The sequence below is a fragment of the Condylura cristata genome, unplaced genomic scaffold (assembly GCF_000260355.1).
Source record: "Condylura cristata isolate star-nosed mole 26May11 unplaced genomic scaffold, ConCri1.0 scaffold00009, whole genome shotgun sequence".
In the NCBI taxonomy this organism is placed as follows: domain Eukaryota; kingdom Metazoa; phylum Chordata; class Mammalia; order Eulipotyphla; family Talpidae; genus Condylura; species Condylura cristata.
This window is the reverse complement of record NW_004567110.1, coordinates 49,195,334-49,209,809: the sequence shown is the minus strand read 5'-3', so window position 1 is coordinate 49,209,809 and position 14,476 is coordinate 49,195,334. Positions and strand designations below refer to the sequence as shown.

General features: G+C 37.3%; 1 protein-coding gene across 1 annotated transcript in view; it reads right to left on the bottom strand.

The window, feature by feature from the left end:
* PDE7A (phosphodiesterase 7A) overlaps positions 1-14,476 on the bottom strand; it is a 77,882-nt gene that overhangs the window by 15,860 nt on the left and 47,546 nt on the right. The window contains exons 4-6 of the mRNA XM_004679836.2: positions 8,863-9,014; positions 7,067-7,130; positions 1,055-1,150 (exon numbers count right to left, since the gene is read on the bottom strand). Of these exons, the coding sequence (XP_004679893.1) occupies positions 1,055-1,150; positions 7,067-7,130; positions 8,863-9,014 (312 nt within the window). The remainder of the gene's footprint in view (positions 1-1,054; positions 1,151-7,066; positions 7,131-8,862; positions 9,015-14,476) is intronic.

Here is a 14,476-nt window from a genome sequence, read left to right as displayed (position 1 = left end):
AGAGAGCCCACTGCAAGGTGGTAAAGTACAACTCACTGGTGAGTAGGTAAAAGCATTTGAGTTCTATATTTATTTTGGTTCCATCCTTTAAAATAGTCTTTTAAATACTCCTGTTAAAGCATTTTTTTGTTTTATAAATTTATGTAATAGTACAGCAAAGCAGGAATAGAATTTGTAAGTTTCTCAAAAGTCCTAAGAGTAAATTTATCTTAGTTTGCTAATGGAAAGAAAATAGTTTTATTTCCTTAAAAAAAATTAAGAATTTCCTTAAAAAAATTAAATTTTATAATGTAATTTTTAAAAACATTTTACTATTAGCTGAAAACTAAGCTTCTTTAGTAAAGAAATATCGAGTAAATATCACCCTGCACATTTAAACATACTCAAAATAATCCTTAAAAGATTACAATCAAGAGAGTTCTAGTATCAGAAATAGGAGAGCCTGAAAGTGCCCTGCAACTTCAACAAAGTTTTGGCCTTCAAAGATATAGAAAAGGTAAGAAATTGTGCCATTTCCATCAGAAAACTGATCACTGTTAGGACACTGACTATGACGCCTGCTTAGTTCTCCACCATGTCCTCCATACATGGCTTGGAGACTTCTCAGTTTTCCCAGCTCATCCCTACCTGTCTTGCTTGGGTCCCCAGGGTGCGGTGAAAACAGGCCAGCATTAGGAATTCCCCCTTCTCTCTGGGAAACGGGTCACCACTCTTTGACCAAGCTTATTTTAATGTGAGTCTATTAGCATCCTTTTAGTTTAACAGGAAACCATGTAGAGAGAGCCCAGTCGGGCTGGATGTCCCAGCTAAGATCTCAGCCAAGGCTCACAAAGCCACCATGTCCCTCATCTTTTGTCAACTGCAGATGAACAAACTCAGACCAGATAACATTCAATAGCCCCATGGCCCCACAGAGTCAAATGTGTGTCACCTTAAGCCACTAAACTGGAGTCATTTGTTTTGGTCACAGCTAAATGATATAACTGATTAAAAAAAATTTTTTTTAAGTTCTTGTATAAATCTTATTAATGTTAAATGGGTTAGAACCACTTACCTAAAAATCTACGAAGTTTCATCATATCTAAATGGAAGTATTCAATTAATCCATGTAGACTAAATAAATGAAAGGTTAAACTTACTAGACTATTGCCTAAAAAGAAAAAAGAGGAGATGTTAGGAAATACAAGCATCATTACATTGTGCTTCCACTATGCTTTGGAATATAAAATATGCAGACCATTAATTTCTGTATTTATCTTATGTTAGATTTATATTTTTATTTTACCAGATATGAACTTTAAATAACACATCTTCTTTTCACTCTAAGAATTTTTGTTTCATTTGTCCATAATCAGAAAACAGGAGTAGATAAACATTACTGAATGTCCATATTTTAAATGGGTAGTAGGAATTTTTGAAAATTGGTTCACAGTAAGTTAATTCAACTTCCCAAAGCATCTAAGATATTACTGAATTTAACTTCCTTCTAACATCTGCTCTTCCACCTGCTTTAAGTGAAAGGCATGGCCCAGAGCAAAGTGCCTTAGCTGCCACACTGTTAAGAGGAAATTATGCTTCTCGTCTTAATGTTAACTGCTATTAATGATTTATTTTCCCCGCCTCCCACCAAGTTATTTTTTCCCCCACTACCATCTCTTAAATCCCATGATGCAGTAAATCCATTCCTACGTATTGACCCTCAAAATTCCTCCACTGCATTTTGAGTTATATGAGTGCTGTTGTAACTGCACTCTTTAGGCATATTCCACAGTAATGCTGGATTGAGTCTTCTCTTGGTGATTTTCTGCACCTGCACATGTGATATGTTCTTCTCTCTCTTCTATTTTTAGTTTTTATGAGTTGTAATAGGAGTAGACATTCAGACACCTTGCCTTTGCACCTGCTGAAGTGATCAGAGACTGGTACCAGCAGCAGATGGAGCTGAAAAGAAACCAGGGCAGTGGGGAACCAGTGGGTCTCCTCAGTGAGCATCAGGGGTTCAAGCTTGCTGCTGTGCTTCAGGTACCAGAGTGGAGTTGTAGAGGCCCGTAAGGGCTCTTGGCCAGCTATTTGGTCTAAGTGTTCCCCATAGTCTCATGTCAGCTTCTAGCTCTATCTTGAGCATTGGATAGAGCACAGGGTATGGTTGAAACAGGAGTCTTTTACTGGAATACATGGTCTTGTTAACAGGAGCTGAAACTCTGTTTAATGAAAATGTTCAACAACTAATCCACACTGGTTCTCCCCAGCCACTTGGGCACCAGCTGTTGTTCTACACTAGCAATCTGAGATCAGTAACTGTCGCTGCACCCCCATTCCAGCAGAGTACCTCTCTTGTCCAGTGCACCAACTCTGTGCCAGGTTTCTAAAGTCTCCAATATTGTTGCCTCTAGGGTAACAATGCAGGGTGCTCTGTATGGCAGCGATCCCTCCTCTTGTGAGTGGTGCTGCACTAGTGTCACTGTCGACACAGTTCAGTCAGTGTCCCCACCCCTTCCCGCCGGACCACCACTTCTGATTACACTGCAGTTGTCCATTTACTTTTCAGGGGTCTGGCTTGGTTCTGCCTCAATTTAATAGTTTTTTATATATGGAGCAAGCGAGCTTGGTGTCTCACCTCTGCCACCAACCTACCAGACTATACTTAATTTTAAACCTATAGAGCTAAGAGGAGGGATCAATGACCTCTTGAGGGAACAAAACTTTGAAATGGACCACTAGTCTCTCCTAAACCTGCAGTAGCAGAAAATCAGAAAACTATTTGCTGGATGGAGAATCACAAAATAGGTAGAATTTGATCACTTTAAATGCATGGTCAACACTACCAAGCAATTCATGTTGTTTTAGTGAACGGTTCTTTGCTTTTAAAAATGTCTTTTCAGTTTCTCTACTTGCACTTCCCATTCACCCCTTTACATTCAATAGCCTCAGGCTTCACAGAAGAATGACAAGACCTAAGTTTTTCTTTTTTTTTCCCCAAAGCCATCTCCTCTACTCCTCCATGGCCCATCAGATATATCTACCACTGCCTATAAACATACCCTGAGACACAAAATATTCTTTTGTACCTCTCCTTATTGTCCTAGTAAACACCAGTTTACTGTAGACATGCTTTCGGTTCTCTTAATTATGAACCAACCATGAATCTCTGTATGCTCTTGGCCCCTCTAACTACCACCCTCTTGATTCCCCTACACTGCTACGTTTCTGAATAAACTGGTTCACACAAAGGAGATTATCTCATTCAGTTTCTGCTCCTTTGTCACTGACAACCATACTTACAACAAGTACAGAAAAGAGATTTGGAAAAACAACTTTATAATATCTAGTTTTCTCTTCCAAGATACATCTCTCTACTTATACTTTCTATTTTATACCCGTTGACCATATTATTTTAGCAATTAAAGACTATGTTTAAAAGGACTATGCATTTATAAATTACTGCCAGTATTCAGACAATGATAATATAAACATGATTCTAGTATTCTTTGAAGAAACCTATTACTGGCCCTCCCTGGTAGCACAACTTAGGTAAGGATGCAGCACTGCAAGTAAGCCACAGCTGCTTCAGTGCGAGTTCAATTCCTGCCCCAGAGGTGACCCACATGGCACAGCAGACCTCTCCTGACCCACCTGCTGCTCCCGTCAACAGTGTATTTCATCAATCTGCCTGTTCTGCTCCCCACTCTGTCTCTGGCGAATTCTCTCACCATCCCTACACTTCTGACTTGTACACCATTTCTGTATGCATAAATAAATAAATCTTTTTAAAAAATAAAGAAACCTACTACTTCTACTAAAATACATGAAAGACCTATCTAGCCCCACATCCAAGAATTTATAGTTACAGTATTTATGAAGTATAATAATGATCTAGAGGGTTAAATGCATTATCCAAAACTGCCTAAACAATTGTCAACAGAAGCCCATGGCTAAGGAAAAAGTAAATTAATTGGGACAGTCCTGACATTAACAACATTGGAAGGAATTTTCTAAAAGAGATTTAAAAAAAATAAAAATATTGCCTAAAGTATCACCTTCAAACACCTTCTAATCTTTAATTTTTGATAAATTAAAACGTTATTAAAATGCTTATTATTGATAGGTAGTGATACAAACATAAGCCCATTTGGTCCAGGCCCATTTGTGAAGAAGAAAGTGATCCTTTCTCTTATTGTTATAACAATCGACATTTTCTTAGGGCACATTCATAGCTATTTCACATGTATATACATTCTGTGTATTTAAGTTATTAAATGGTTCTCCCCAATTTATTTTCCAAACCTAATAAAACAAATTACCAATTTTTAGGTTCAAAATAGTTTTAGGTAGGTTACACTTGAGTGGTAAAATATTCTTTTCTGCAATCAGACTAATTACCTAAGAAATACATGTGATGTCTTCCACTAAGAACTTTTTAAAAAGATTTATTTAGTTATGCATATATAACTGGGGTGCAGGGGTGGTGAGAGGACTCACCAGAGACAGAGTAGGGAACAGAACAGGCAGATCAATAAACCTCCAGGGCCAGAGATCAAATTCGCACTGAAGTGGCTGTTGCTAGCTTGCAGTGCTGTGCTTTAACCTGCTGTACCACAAGGGCTCTCCACTAAGAACTTTTAAAGGAATCTGACAAGATCTATTACAGTGTACCCTCCCAGTATTAAAAAACAAGAACTATTTTAATGTCAGTGAATAAGAACACAAGTCACTGAAACATTTCCAAACAACTGGTGTTTTGGTGAAGAATTAAACAAGAAACAGGAACAGAAGAATGTATTTCTATATGGAAATGGAAATAAATACTTCATTGAAAAAGAAATTTGTTCCTGTAGAAAAACTACCCTTACAAAAATAGGTCAAAGGGTACCGCTGCCCAAAGTGTAGTGCTTTGATTGCTTACTTGAGATAACAACCAAAGAATGTAATGCAAGACAGGAGCTGGCAGGATTAGGCTTATACCATAACCCAGGCCTGGCAAGGGTCCTCACACACAAGGTAGCTTTAGAGGTAACAAGCCATATCAAGTTGGACCTCTGTCATAGTTGATGTGAGAGGAACATTAAGTGTATTCCACCAGACAACTACTTTCTTCCTTGCAGCAGACAAGTTGGGGACCATCTTTGTATACATCACTGCCCTCTCTCCAGTATCATTTGGGAAATCATCAAAGTGAGAAACACAGAGCACTGGATCAATAGACAAGAAACAAAAACTAAACTACACCCTTGAGCATGATGTACATGTAATATCCAGAATTTATTTCAGGCTAAGCATTTTTGAAAGTAAAGCAGTTTTAATTACACAGGTTAAGGGATTTTCTTTTGCCCATTTGTTTACCTGCATTATCTCTTCATTTATAGAATTTCCAAATGTTGGGCAGCTATAATTAACTTTATATAAAACCATCTGTAATCAAAACTGGGTAGCTAGCCACAACTGTTTCTTCCCCCACCCCCACCAACCCTAAGTAACCATTTAGCCTTCTCATAAATCCAGTTTAAGGAGTGATATGATCAAAGAAAAAGCAAAGTGATGGATTAACTATGTAGATCGGTAGTTATTCTATTTCTGCCCATCCTACACACTGTCAATTCACTCCCCTTTCCTCACCAAGGCCCCTGACTAGAAAGGTTTGTACTTAACAACAACAACAAAAAAAATACAATAAGAAGATCAATTTCAATGACTGACTAGTATACCAGTAAACTAACAATAGGCCACAACTGTCAGAGCTTATACATGTTCCAGCTATACATGTATTTTAAGATAATGACCAAAATTATAGTATTGTTGAGTTAGGATTAAGCTTCTAGATCTCTAAGTGAGCCACTTAATATATCACTACTTATATTTTTTAAAAAAGGGTAAGACTAAAGGGAAGGGCAACTACATAAAAAAAAAATCTTTTATGTGAACAGGTCAAAGTGAGGAACAAAACACTTAATCACCAACAATGAAGGAGAGGTAGAAGAGAGTAGGAAAGACAAAAAGACAGTGAAGCAAGTGGGAGAAAAAACTTCACTGCTTTTATAATTTGGCCTAGAATATGTCCAATTTATTTTCTATCAACACTGTAGAAAGAAATAGATGGTGGTTATAAAGGTATTTCACTACGTATGACCACTTTGCTTGGGGAAATAATGTACTGACATTATACAGCTAGATCAACAGCTGTCTATTTTACATAGTTTGCTTCCTTACAAAAGGAGATTACAAAGTCTAGTAAGGGAAAAATGCCATTTCATAGTAGAGCTTATTTACTCTATTATTTTGATAGTCAAAAATTTATTTCCTCTCTGTGCATTCCATTCTGCTTCATTAATGTAAACATATTACACTAAAGGGGCAAAGTCTAGTTGAACTACATGTACCACCAAGAATTTTGCCAAAAATATAATTTAAATAAATATGATTCTCAAGGGGAATCCTGTTCTTGTTCTCAATGAACATGTTTCTGTCCTAAAAGAGAATAAGGAGACATGAACTTTTACCCCCTAAACAAAATTTGGGAGGGGATAGAAAGATCAGAAAACCCTATGGTGTCTTTCTCAAAGCACTCTATTCTAGATAATAATCTGCCCTCCTAAAGAGGCTGTATCACTTCTATACCTCACCACAGAGAAGCAGTGCCAGAGGAATCACTGTTGCCTATCATAATGTATCAGACTTCTCAAGTGTGCAAGGAAAGAAAAGCCTCACACTCACAATGCCAGAAGAAAGGACATCTGTCAAAAGGTCATTAGTCTAACATATTGGTGGCTGCCAAAACTAAAATCCATCAGAGGATGTCATTACAAATGGCATCTTCCAAAAGAAACCAAAAGGGAAAAATCAACTGCACAATGAGAGAATAATCTTCATGTCAGCTTATTAATAACAGTGACATTAATTTGGAATTGCCAAATGATGACTTTCTATACCCACAGATCAATCACTAAAGGAGGAATAATATGATGTTCCCTCTACCAGTAGAGGGCTCAGAAGTAAATGTAAACAACCCACCAAAGTTCGTAACATTAGCACAGCAATCTAGAGAACATGTTAAGTCAAAGTCTTCACTTACCATTTGTTAGTCTATCAAATAGAAAGATATCAAAATTCCAGTTTCCAACCTTTTCCAGCATACACTGAAATGAAAATCAAACATTCCTACTGTAATTTAATTTCAACAACATTCTCTGTCGTTTATAGCTAGTTCATAGATTTGATGAAAATGGAAAGTGGATGAGTTAAGAATGCTAACTTTTAATCATGACCTTTCCAACTGGGGCCCCAAAAAATGCCAAGGAAAACTCCATTTTAAAAAACAAGTATTTTGCTTTTCAATGATAATCAATTGCTAGTAAAGTTAGTGTTTTATTTCTTTCCTCTCATAAACTTCCAAAAATTCTAACTTAACATCACTGAGGTATGGCTCATACATTTCATGCTCTAGAAACTAGATTTTAAAAATCTAGTAAAAATAAGTTATAATAGTCCACAATTACTATACTCCAGGTACTGTAAAAAGGGTTATATTTACTTACTTTTACTATTTATACAAATAATATCAAGGAAGCACTGTTTCCATTCTTCATTTTACATTGATGGGATAACAGGCAAGCAGACTTTAAAAATCTAGACATTTGACATCTATATTATGCTATGATAAAATGTTTTTTTAAAAAGCATTATCAGTTTATGAGTATTTATATTCTTTAATATCTTATAAGTAACTAATGATCTTAAGACAAATAAGTAAAACTAAAAAGTATTAGAAACTCAAGATTATTAAAAACCCTCATTTGCTGGGCCCTCCCTGGTGGCGCACTGCACTAAGAAGCTTAAGCCACTTCCTCATGAGTTCGATACCCGCCTGCCCCGGAGGAGATCCACATGGCAAGGCAGACCTCTCCTGACCCGCCTGCTGCTCCCCTCAGCAGTGTACTTCATAGATCTGCCTGTTCTGCTCCCCCTCTGTCCCTGGTGAATCCTCTCACCCTCCGCATCTCTGGCCTATACCCCAATTCTATATGCATAAATAAATAAATCTTTTAAAAAAAAACCTCATTTGGGCCCTCCCTGGTGGCGCAGAGGGTTAAAGCACAGCACTGAGAATCTAAAGCCACTTCCGCATGAGTTCGATTCCCGCCTGCCCCGGAGGTGACCACATGGCGTGGCAGACTTCTCCTGACCCGCCCGCTGCTCCCCTCAGCAGTGTACTTCGCCGATCTGCCTGTTCTGCTCCCCACTATGTCTCTGGTGAACCCTAGCACCCTCCACATCTCTGGCCTGTACCCCAATTCTGTATGAATAAAAAAAAAATAAATCTTTAAAAAAATAAAAAAAAAAACCCTCATTTGCTAAAAAAGAAAAAAGAAAGCTTATTTTACCTCCACTTTCGTTAAGAAAGTTCTTTTAACCTATATAAAGAAAATAATGTTCACAATCACCAGATTCAATTAAAAAGTGCTCAAATTCTCCTACTATTTTATTGATGGCAAGAGACTATGAACGTATCTTAAAGTTAAGAAACTAATTTCCTCTGTTGGCTATATCTACCCAGGGGGGTGAACTCAAAATTCTTTTGATCAGTTTTCTAGTTTACAGAATACAGAAAGTAGATCAGATAACCCACTATGTTCTTCTCAGGTTTAAGATTCTTATGTCTTAGTGTTCTATTGTTACTTATTATTTCAGTTAGCTACAGAAATGTCTCTTACTCTATAATATCTACTTATAGAATGAGCACTAAAGAAAAAATGTAAGAATAGGCTCTGCAGGTTTTCATGTACAAAGATTCTGTACTACCATACAAAGGAAGAAGATTTCATTCAACTTATTAAAAAAGTATGTTTTCTTTAAAAATATTATACACACCTTGGCTTGTCCATTATAATCATCATCTAAAATGTTTAGAGAATTTGAAACAGTAGTACCACGAAAAAATCGTGAGGATCTAAGATAACGCTGGAAACTTAGTAATCTTCTAATATTCCTTGCAGATACAGAAACTTCAATTTCAGATTGAGCTGAAAGAAAAGGAGTAACAAGTGAGGACAGCAAATCAAAACTGTGCATATATATGTAATAATTGTAATTAATCATGATGCTACATTTCAAAGACAAAACATCTATATTTTCAGTTAAGAAGCTAAGAATAAAGGGTTAAAATGTTCAATTTTGACAGCATTCAGAAAGCTAATGAGTAACATGGCTGGCTGAATAATCTGCTTTCTTTAATTACCAAAAATTATCACCTCCTAGTCTACAGCTTCAAAACTGTAAATATTCTGGAGCAGGAGATAAAATATAGTTTCAAACTATCTTTCATAATGAGATGGCAAGTCTCAACTTATATATGAGAACTTAACATTACAAACTTTCTAATGAGGTACCATTTCAAATATTTTCTTAAGATAATTCTATTTAGAAAAATGAAATGAAGAATAAGTAGCTCATATCCTCTAAGAGTCCTAAAACCTAGGCATAAAAATTGTCTAAGATGCAGACTCTAGAAATGATGTGGTTTCATGGTGGAGACTGATATGTTCTCTTGGAGTAAGTCTAAGACAGTTGCTCCTCTCCCACACCCCAGTGTTAGAATATGCCAAAGCTTTTTCTGAGCAACAGATGAAGTCATGGGTTAAAAGGTACCTTGTAGGGAAAGTATGTTACCATTAAATTAAAAAACAAAACTATATTCTGTAAAATAATCATAATAAAAAACATGAAAATGAAGATTATGGCTCAACAATTTATCTCTCAACTTAATTTACACTAACAAAAGTAAATGGCTTGTAATCAAATTTAATCATTTGTGTGTCCAGCACTAATTCCTCTTGACTTCTATTACTCTGTGTTTTCTTACCTATAAAAAAATGACAATATCTAATTCAAATACTGAGACAATAAATACACGATTCAGATATATAGCAGTCACTAAATAACAGGCTGCAATGTAAATGATGTTGAGATTAATGTTGATGCCACCACTTATTCCAGGAAATTATCCTGAATTCCAAATCTGTTCATACTTCTCCAAGTAAAAGTTCACTGGATTCTCAATATCTTACAGTGAACTCTGTCTCCTTAACCTGGAACAGAAGACTTCAGGTTCAGGCTCTCGCTTTCTCTAGACTTGACTCAAATGTCTCCTTTCCTAAGAATCACATCTGTAAACACATTCCCCTTGAGGAATGCACATCTTCTAAACTGTCAAAGTTCCCCTCAGAGAAAGCTATCAGACTACTTCTGATAAAGTCTTATAATTGCTTACTATGTGTCTCAACATGCATTGACCTCCAATGTATATTTTTCATTTCTATCTCAAAGCCTAGTAGTAGTACCAGCAAGGTACATGCAATACATACTGAACAGATGTATGCTGTTTTTGAAATATCTGATAAGTTTTGAGGTTCCCATATATACACATAAGCCAGAAGTAAAATAATACACACTGGTATATGGTTTCCTTCCCTATTATTCACTCTATTGAGTCTAAAATAGAAAGTACCTGTAACAATTATGGACTGAAATATCTGATTGTTATCAATGTGTTTTACTTTAAAAGGGCTGGAACCAAAAGGGTAAACTATTCAAATCAAGCGATTATATTTGAACTACTCAGCATATTTGAATATGCTGAGGAAATGAAGGTAGACTAAGTTCTACAAAAAGCAATGTTCCAAGTGCTTTGCAAAAAGGATCTCAGTTAGCCTTCAACAATCTCAAAAGATAATTACCTTCTACTTTACATAAAAAAAAACACAAAATCTGAGCCCTCTTTGGTGGCACAACGGGCTATGGAGCAGCACTGAAGCAGCTGCTTCAGTGCAAGTTCAATCCCTGGCCCCGGAGGTGATCCACATGGTGCAGCAGACCTCCCATATCTTGCCCACTACTCCCCTCAGCAGTGTATTTCATCAATCTACCTGTTCTGGTGATCTACTCTGTCTCTGGTGAATTCTCTCACTGCCCCTGCACCTCTGGTCTGTACCCCAGCCCTGTATGCATAAATAAATCTTTAAAAAAAAAAACCACAAAGTCTACAAAAGGTAATTTGTCCAAAATCATATAGTCAATGAAGAGTGATAACTGGAGTTTAAAACACAGATCTGTCTGCTTGCCAAGCCTATATGCACAATATTACTTATAAGCTTTCAAAATTATACACTGTTAGTTTTACCTTTAATAAAAATTCAATGCACACTATTATTCAAAATTGACCTTCCTTAGATGAAAGTATGTTTGAAAGTATGTTCCTTAGATGAAACAGAAGGATAAATGCTATGTTAATGTACAGACATATAATTTGACTCCTTTAGTCTTTTTGTTTGTTTGTTTAAAGATTAATGTATGCATAGAAGAAATGGGGTATAGGCCAGAGGCACAGGGTATGAAAGGATTCACCAGAGACAGAGCAAGGAGAACAGGCTGACTGACTGTTGAAATATACTGCTAAGAGGAGCAGCAGGCAAGAACAGGAGAGGTCTGCCATGCCATGTGGGTCAGCTCCCTGACAGGGAATTGAACTCTTGCTGCAGTGGCTACAAATTGCTTCATGGTGCTCTAACCCATTGTACCACCAGGGAAGGCCTTTGACTCATTTAGTCTTATTTATAGAAAAAAGTGAACCCAGAAGGGATGTAACAGAATGGCACAAATAGATGGAAACAGGTGAGAATTAGTTAATACAACATTAGTACCACCTTCTCTGTATTTATAAGGTACTTTAAAGTTTTACAAAAACACTCACACCTGCTATGCCAACAGCAGCACAGTAATCCTGTAAAGAAAAAAAAGTATCATTTTTTTGTCCTATTGTGGTAGCACTGTTTCTCTCCATCAGGTATCACCACCATAAGGTATCCACCAACAAATTACCCATAGTCCTCCACTTTTATGTTCCTTCTCTCTTGGTTCCTACACCACCTTTTCTTCCTTTCCCTTTTTGATGCTTCAGTTCTTAGTTCTTTAGTTAGTTTTCAAAGACTAGACTCTAAGGCTGTCTTTCTCTTGTTCTTGGGTTTGGTTTCTAAAAAGACTTCAAATGGATTAGCCATGAGACCCTGAAATTCCATCTCTGGGTGTTTACACAAAGAACACAAAAATGCTAATTCAAAAGGAAACATGCATTTCCATGTTCACTGCAGCATTGTTTACAATAGTCAGGATATGGACACCTAAATGCCCCAAAACAAATGATGAAGATGTAGCATACATGAGTACACACACATAAGTGCAAATGCAAATGGAATGCTACTCAGCAACCAAAAGGGATAAACTCATGTCATTCGTAGCAACATGGACGGAAGTGAAAGAGGTAATGCTACTACATGAACGGAAGTGAAAGAGGTAATGCTAAGTGAAATAAGTCAGAAGGAGAAAAACACTGTATGGTGTTACAATTAAGTGCAATACAGAGAAATGAAACCAAGAACTAGAAACTTTCTCAGTTTCATTTTCAAAATGTCACTACAGAACCCAAAGTAGAAATGCAATAAAATTAATGCACCAGAACCAAAACCTTTGAAAAAGGTTGCATAATATATATATTCCTTTCACCTTGGAAAGTAACCTAAGAATTCAGTGTCATGAACATGACTTTATAAGCGTTCCCTTCATTATTTTAAATTACAGGAAAAAAGATTGGGACCTCCCTGTTGCTCAGGGGTTAAAGATGGTGCTATCAAGCAATCACCAGTCACTGTAGGTAACAGACCCACATGGTACAGCAGACTCTTTTGTTTGACCTGCTGCTCTCCTTAACAGTGTATTTCAGCAGATCTGTCTGTTCTGCCCCCACCCTGTGTCTCCTGAATCCTCTCACCACTTCCCCCACCCACTTCTGGCCTACAACCTAGTTCTTGTATACATAAAAATATCTTTAAAAAAAAAAAAAGATTAACAATTTTATCATAGGCAATACCATCTCTTGATGTGTGTGTGTGTGTATGTATACCCACACACTAACAGTAGAAGGATCACTGCTTTCAAGTTAAATGCCCGAACTAGAGCCCTTACTCTTAAAAGTAAATTTGAGGGCCCTCCCTGACGGCGCAGCGGGTTAAAGCACTGCACTGAAAAGCTTAAGCCACTTTTGCATGAGTTGGATCACTGCCTGCCCCTGCCTGTCCCGGAGGTGACCACATGGCGTGGCAGACCTCTCCTGACCCACCCGCTGCTCCCCTCAGCAGTGTACTTCGTCGATCTGCCTGTTCTGCACCCCTTTGTCCCCTTGTGAATCCTCTCACCCTCCGCATCTCTGGCCTATACCCCAGTTCTGTATGAATAAATAAATAAATCTTTAAAAGAAAAAAAGTAAATTTGAGTTTGGGGAGAGCAACTGAGCAACTGCATAAGGCCCCCCAAATGAATGTGTCTCCTTTAAGGAGAAAACTCAAATAACCCAGTCTGCTAAGCTATGGTCTGAATACCAACATGGCAAGATTAACACTCAAAGGTTAAGAGAGCTGATCATGTCTGGGAGATCGTGGTAGATCGTGGATGTACTTCACCCCAGCTTAACTCCTATTTTCCAGGAGGACTATTAACAAGTCATCATTCTTAATACTTTACTTTCTTTAAATGATAAAACAAACAAAAAAACCCAACTTTTTAAATCTTAGAATCTCTTCCCTGAGTTCTTGAACTTATGCTCTACTGTGAAACTACTGCTTCATTTTTTTTTCCCACTAGATACAGAAATCTTGGTTGACAGGCCACACCACACTTTCCCTTCTGGACACTAAAGTGTTAACAAAAAATCAGCTGTTAATAGCGAGGATTCCTTATTTGTCCTCACGATATTCTCTTATTTTTCAAATTCTCCCTTTGAGTTTCAATAATTTGATGGTAATGTATTTCAGTTTGGAACTCTTGAGTTTATCCTGCCTGAAGTTCACTGAGCTTCTTGGATGACTATACTCATGTCTTCATCAGAGTTGTCAAATTTTCAACTATTATTTAATTTCCTTTATATTTTCTACCCATCTTTAGAAATTCAGATATATTTTAAACAAGTGACATTTTTGACTGCTAATTTCAATGTCTGGGATTCATCAGGATGGTTTTAGTGAAATTCTCTTTTTCATATGTTTGGGCCACCTTTGCAAATAACTACTTTTAACACCTGAAAAACTAGGCATTCTTCTATGAATTATTTTCTGATCACATGTGTACATATAACCTTTTATCCAATATGGTTCAGGGTAGACTTTAAACAATTATTGATAAGCTCGCTATTCTGAGTATCATAGGGGGCTAACTCTGAATCAAATCTCTTTCTCTAATAAAAAGACTAGTTTTTGGCCCTCCCTGGTGGCGCAGCGGGTTAAAGCACAGCACTGAGAATCTAAAGCCGCTTCCGCATGAGCTCGATCCCCGATCCCCGCCTGCCCCGGAGGAGACCACATGGCGAGGCAGACCTCTCCTGACCCGCCCGCTGCTCCCCTCAGCAGTGTACTTCATCGATCTGCCTGTTCTGCTCCCC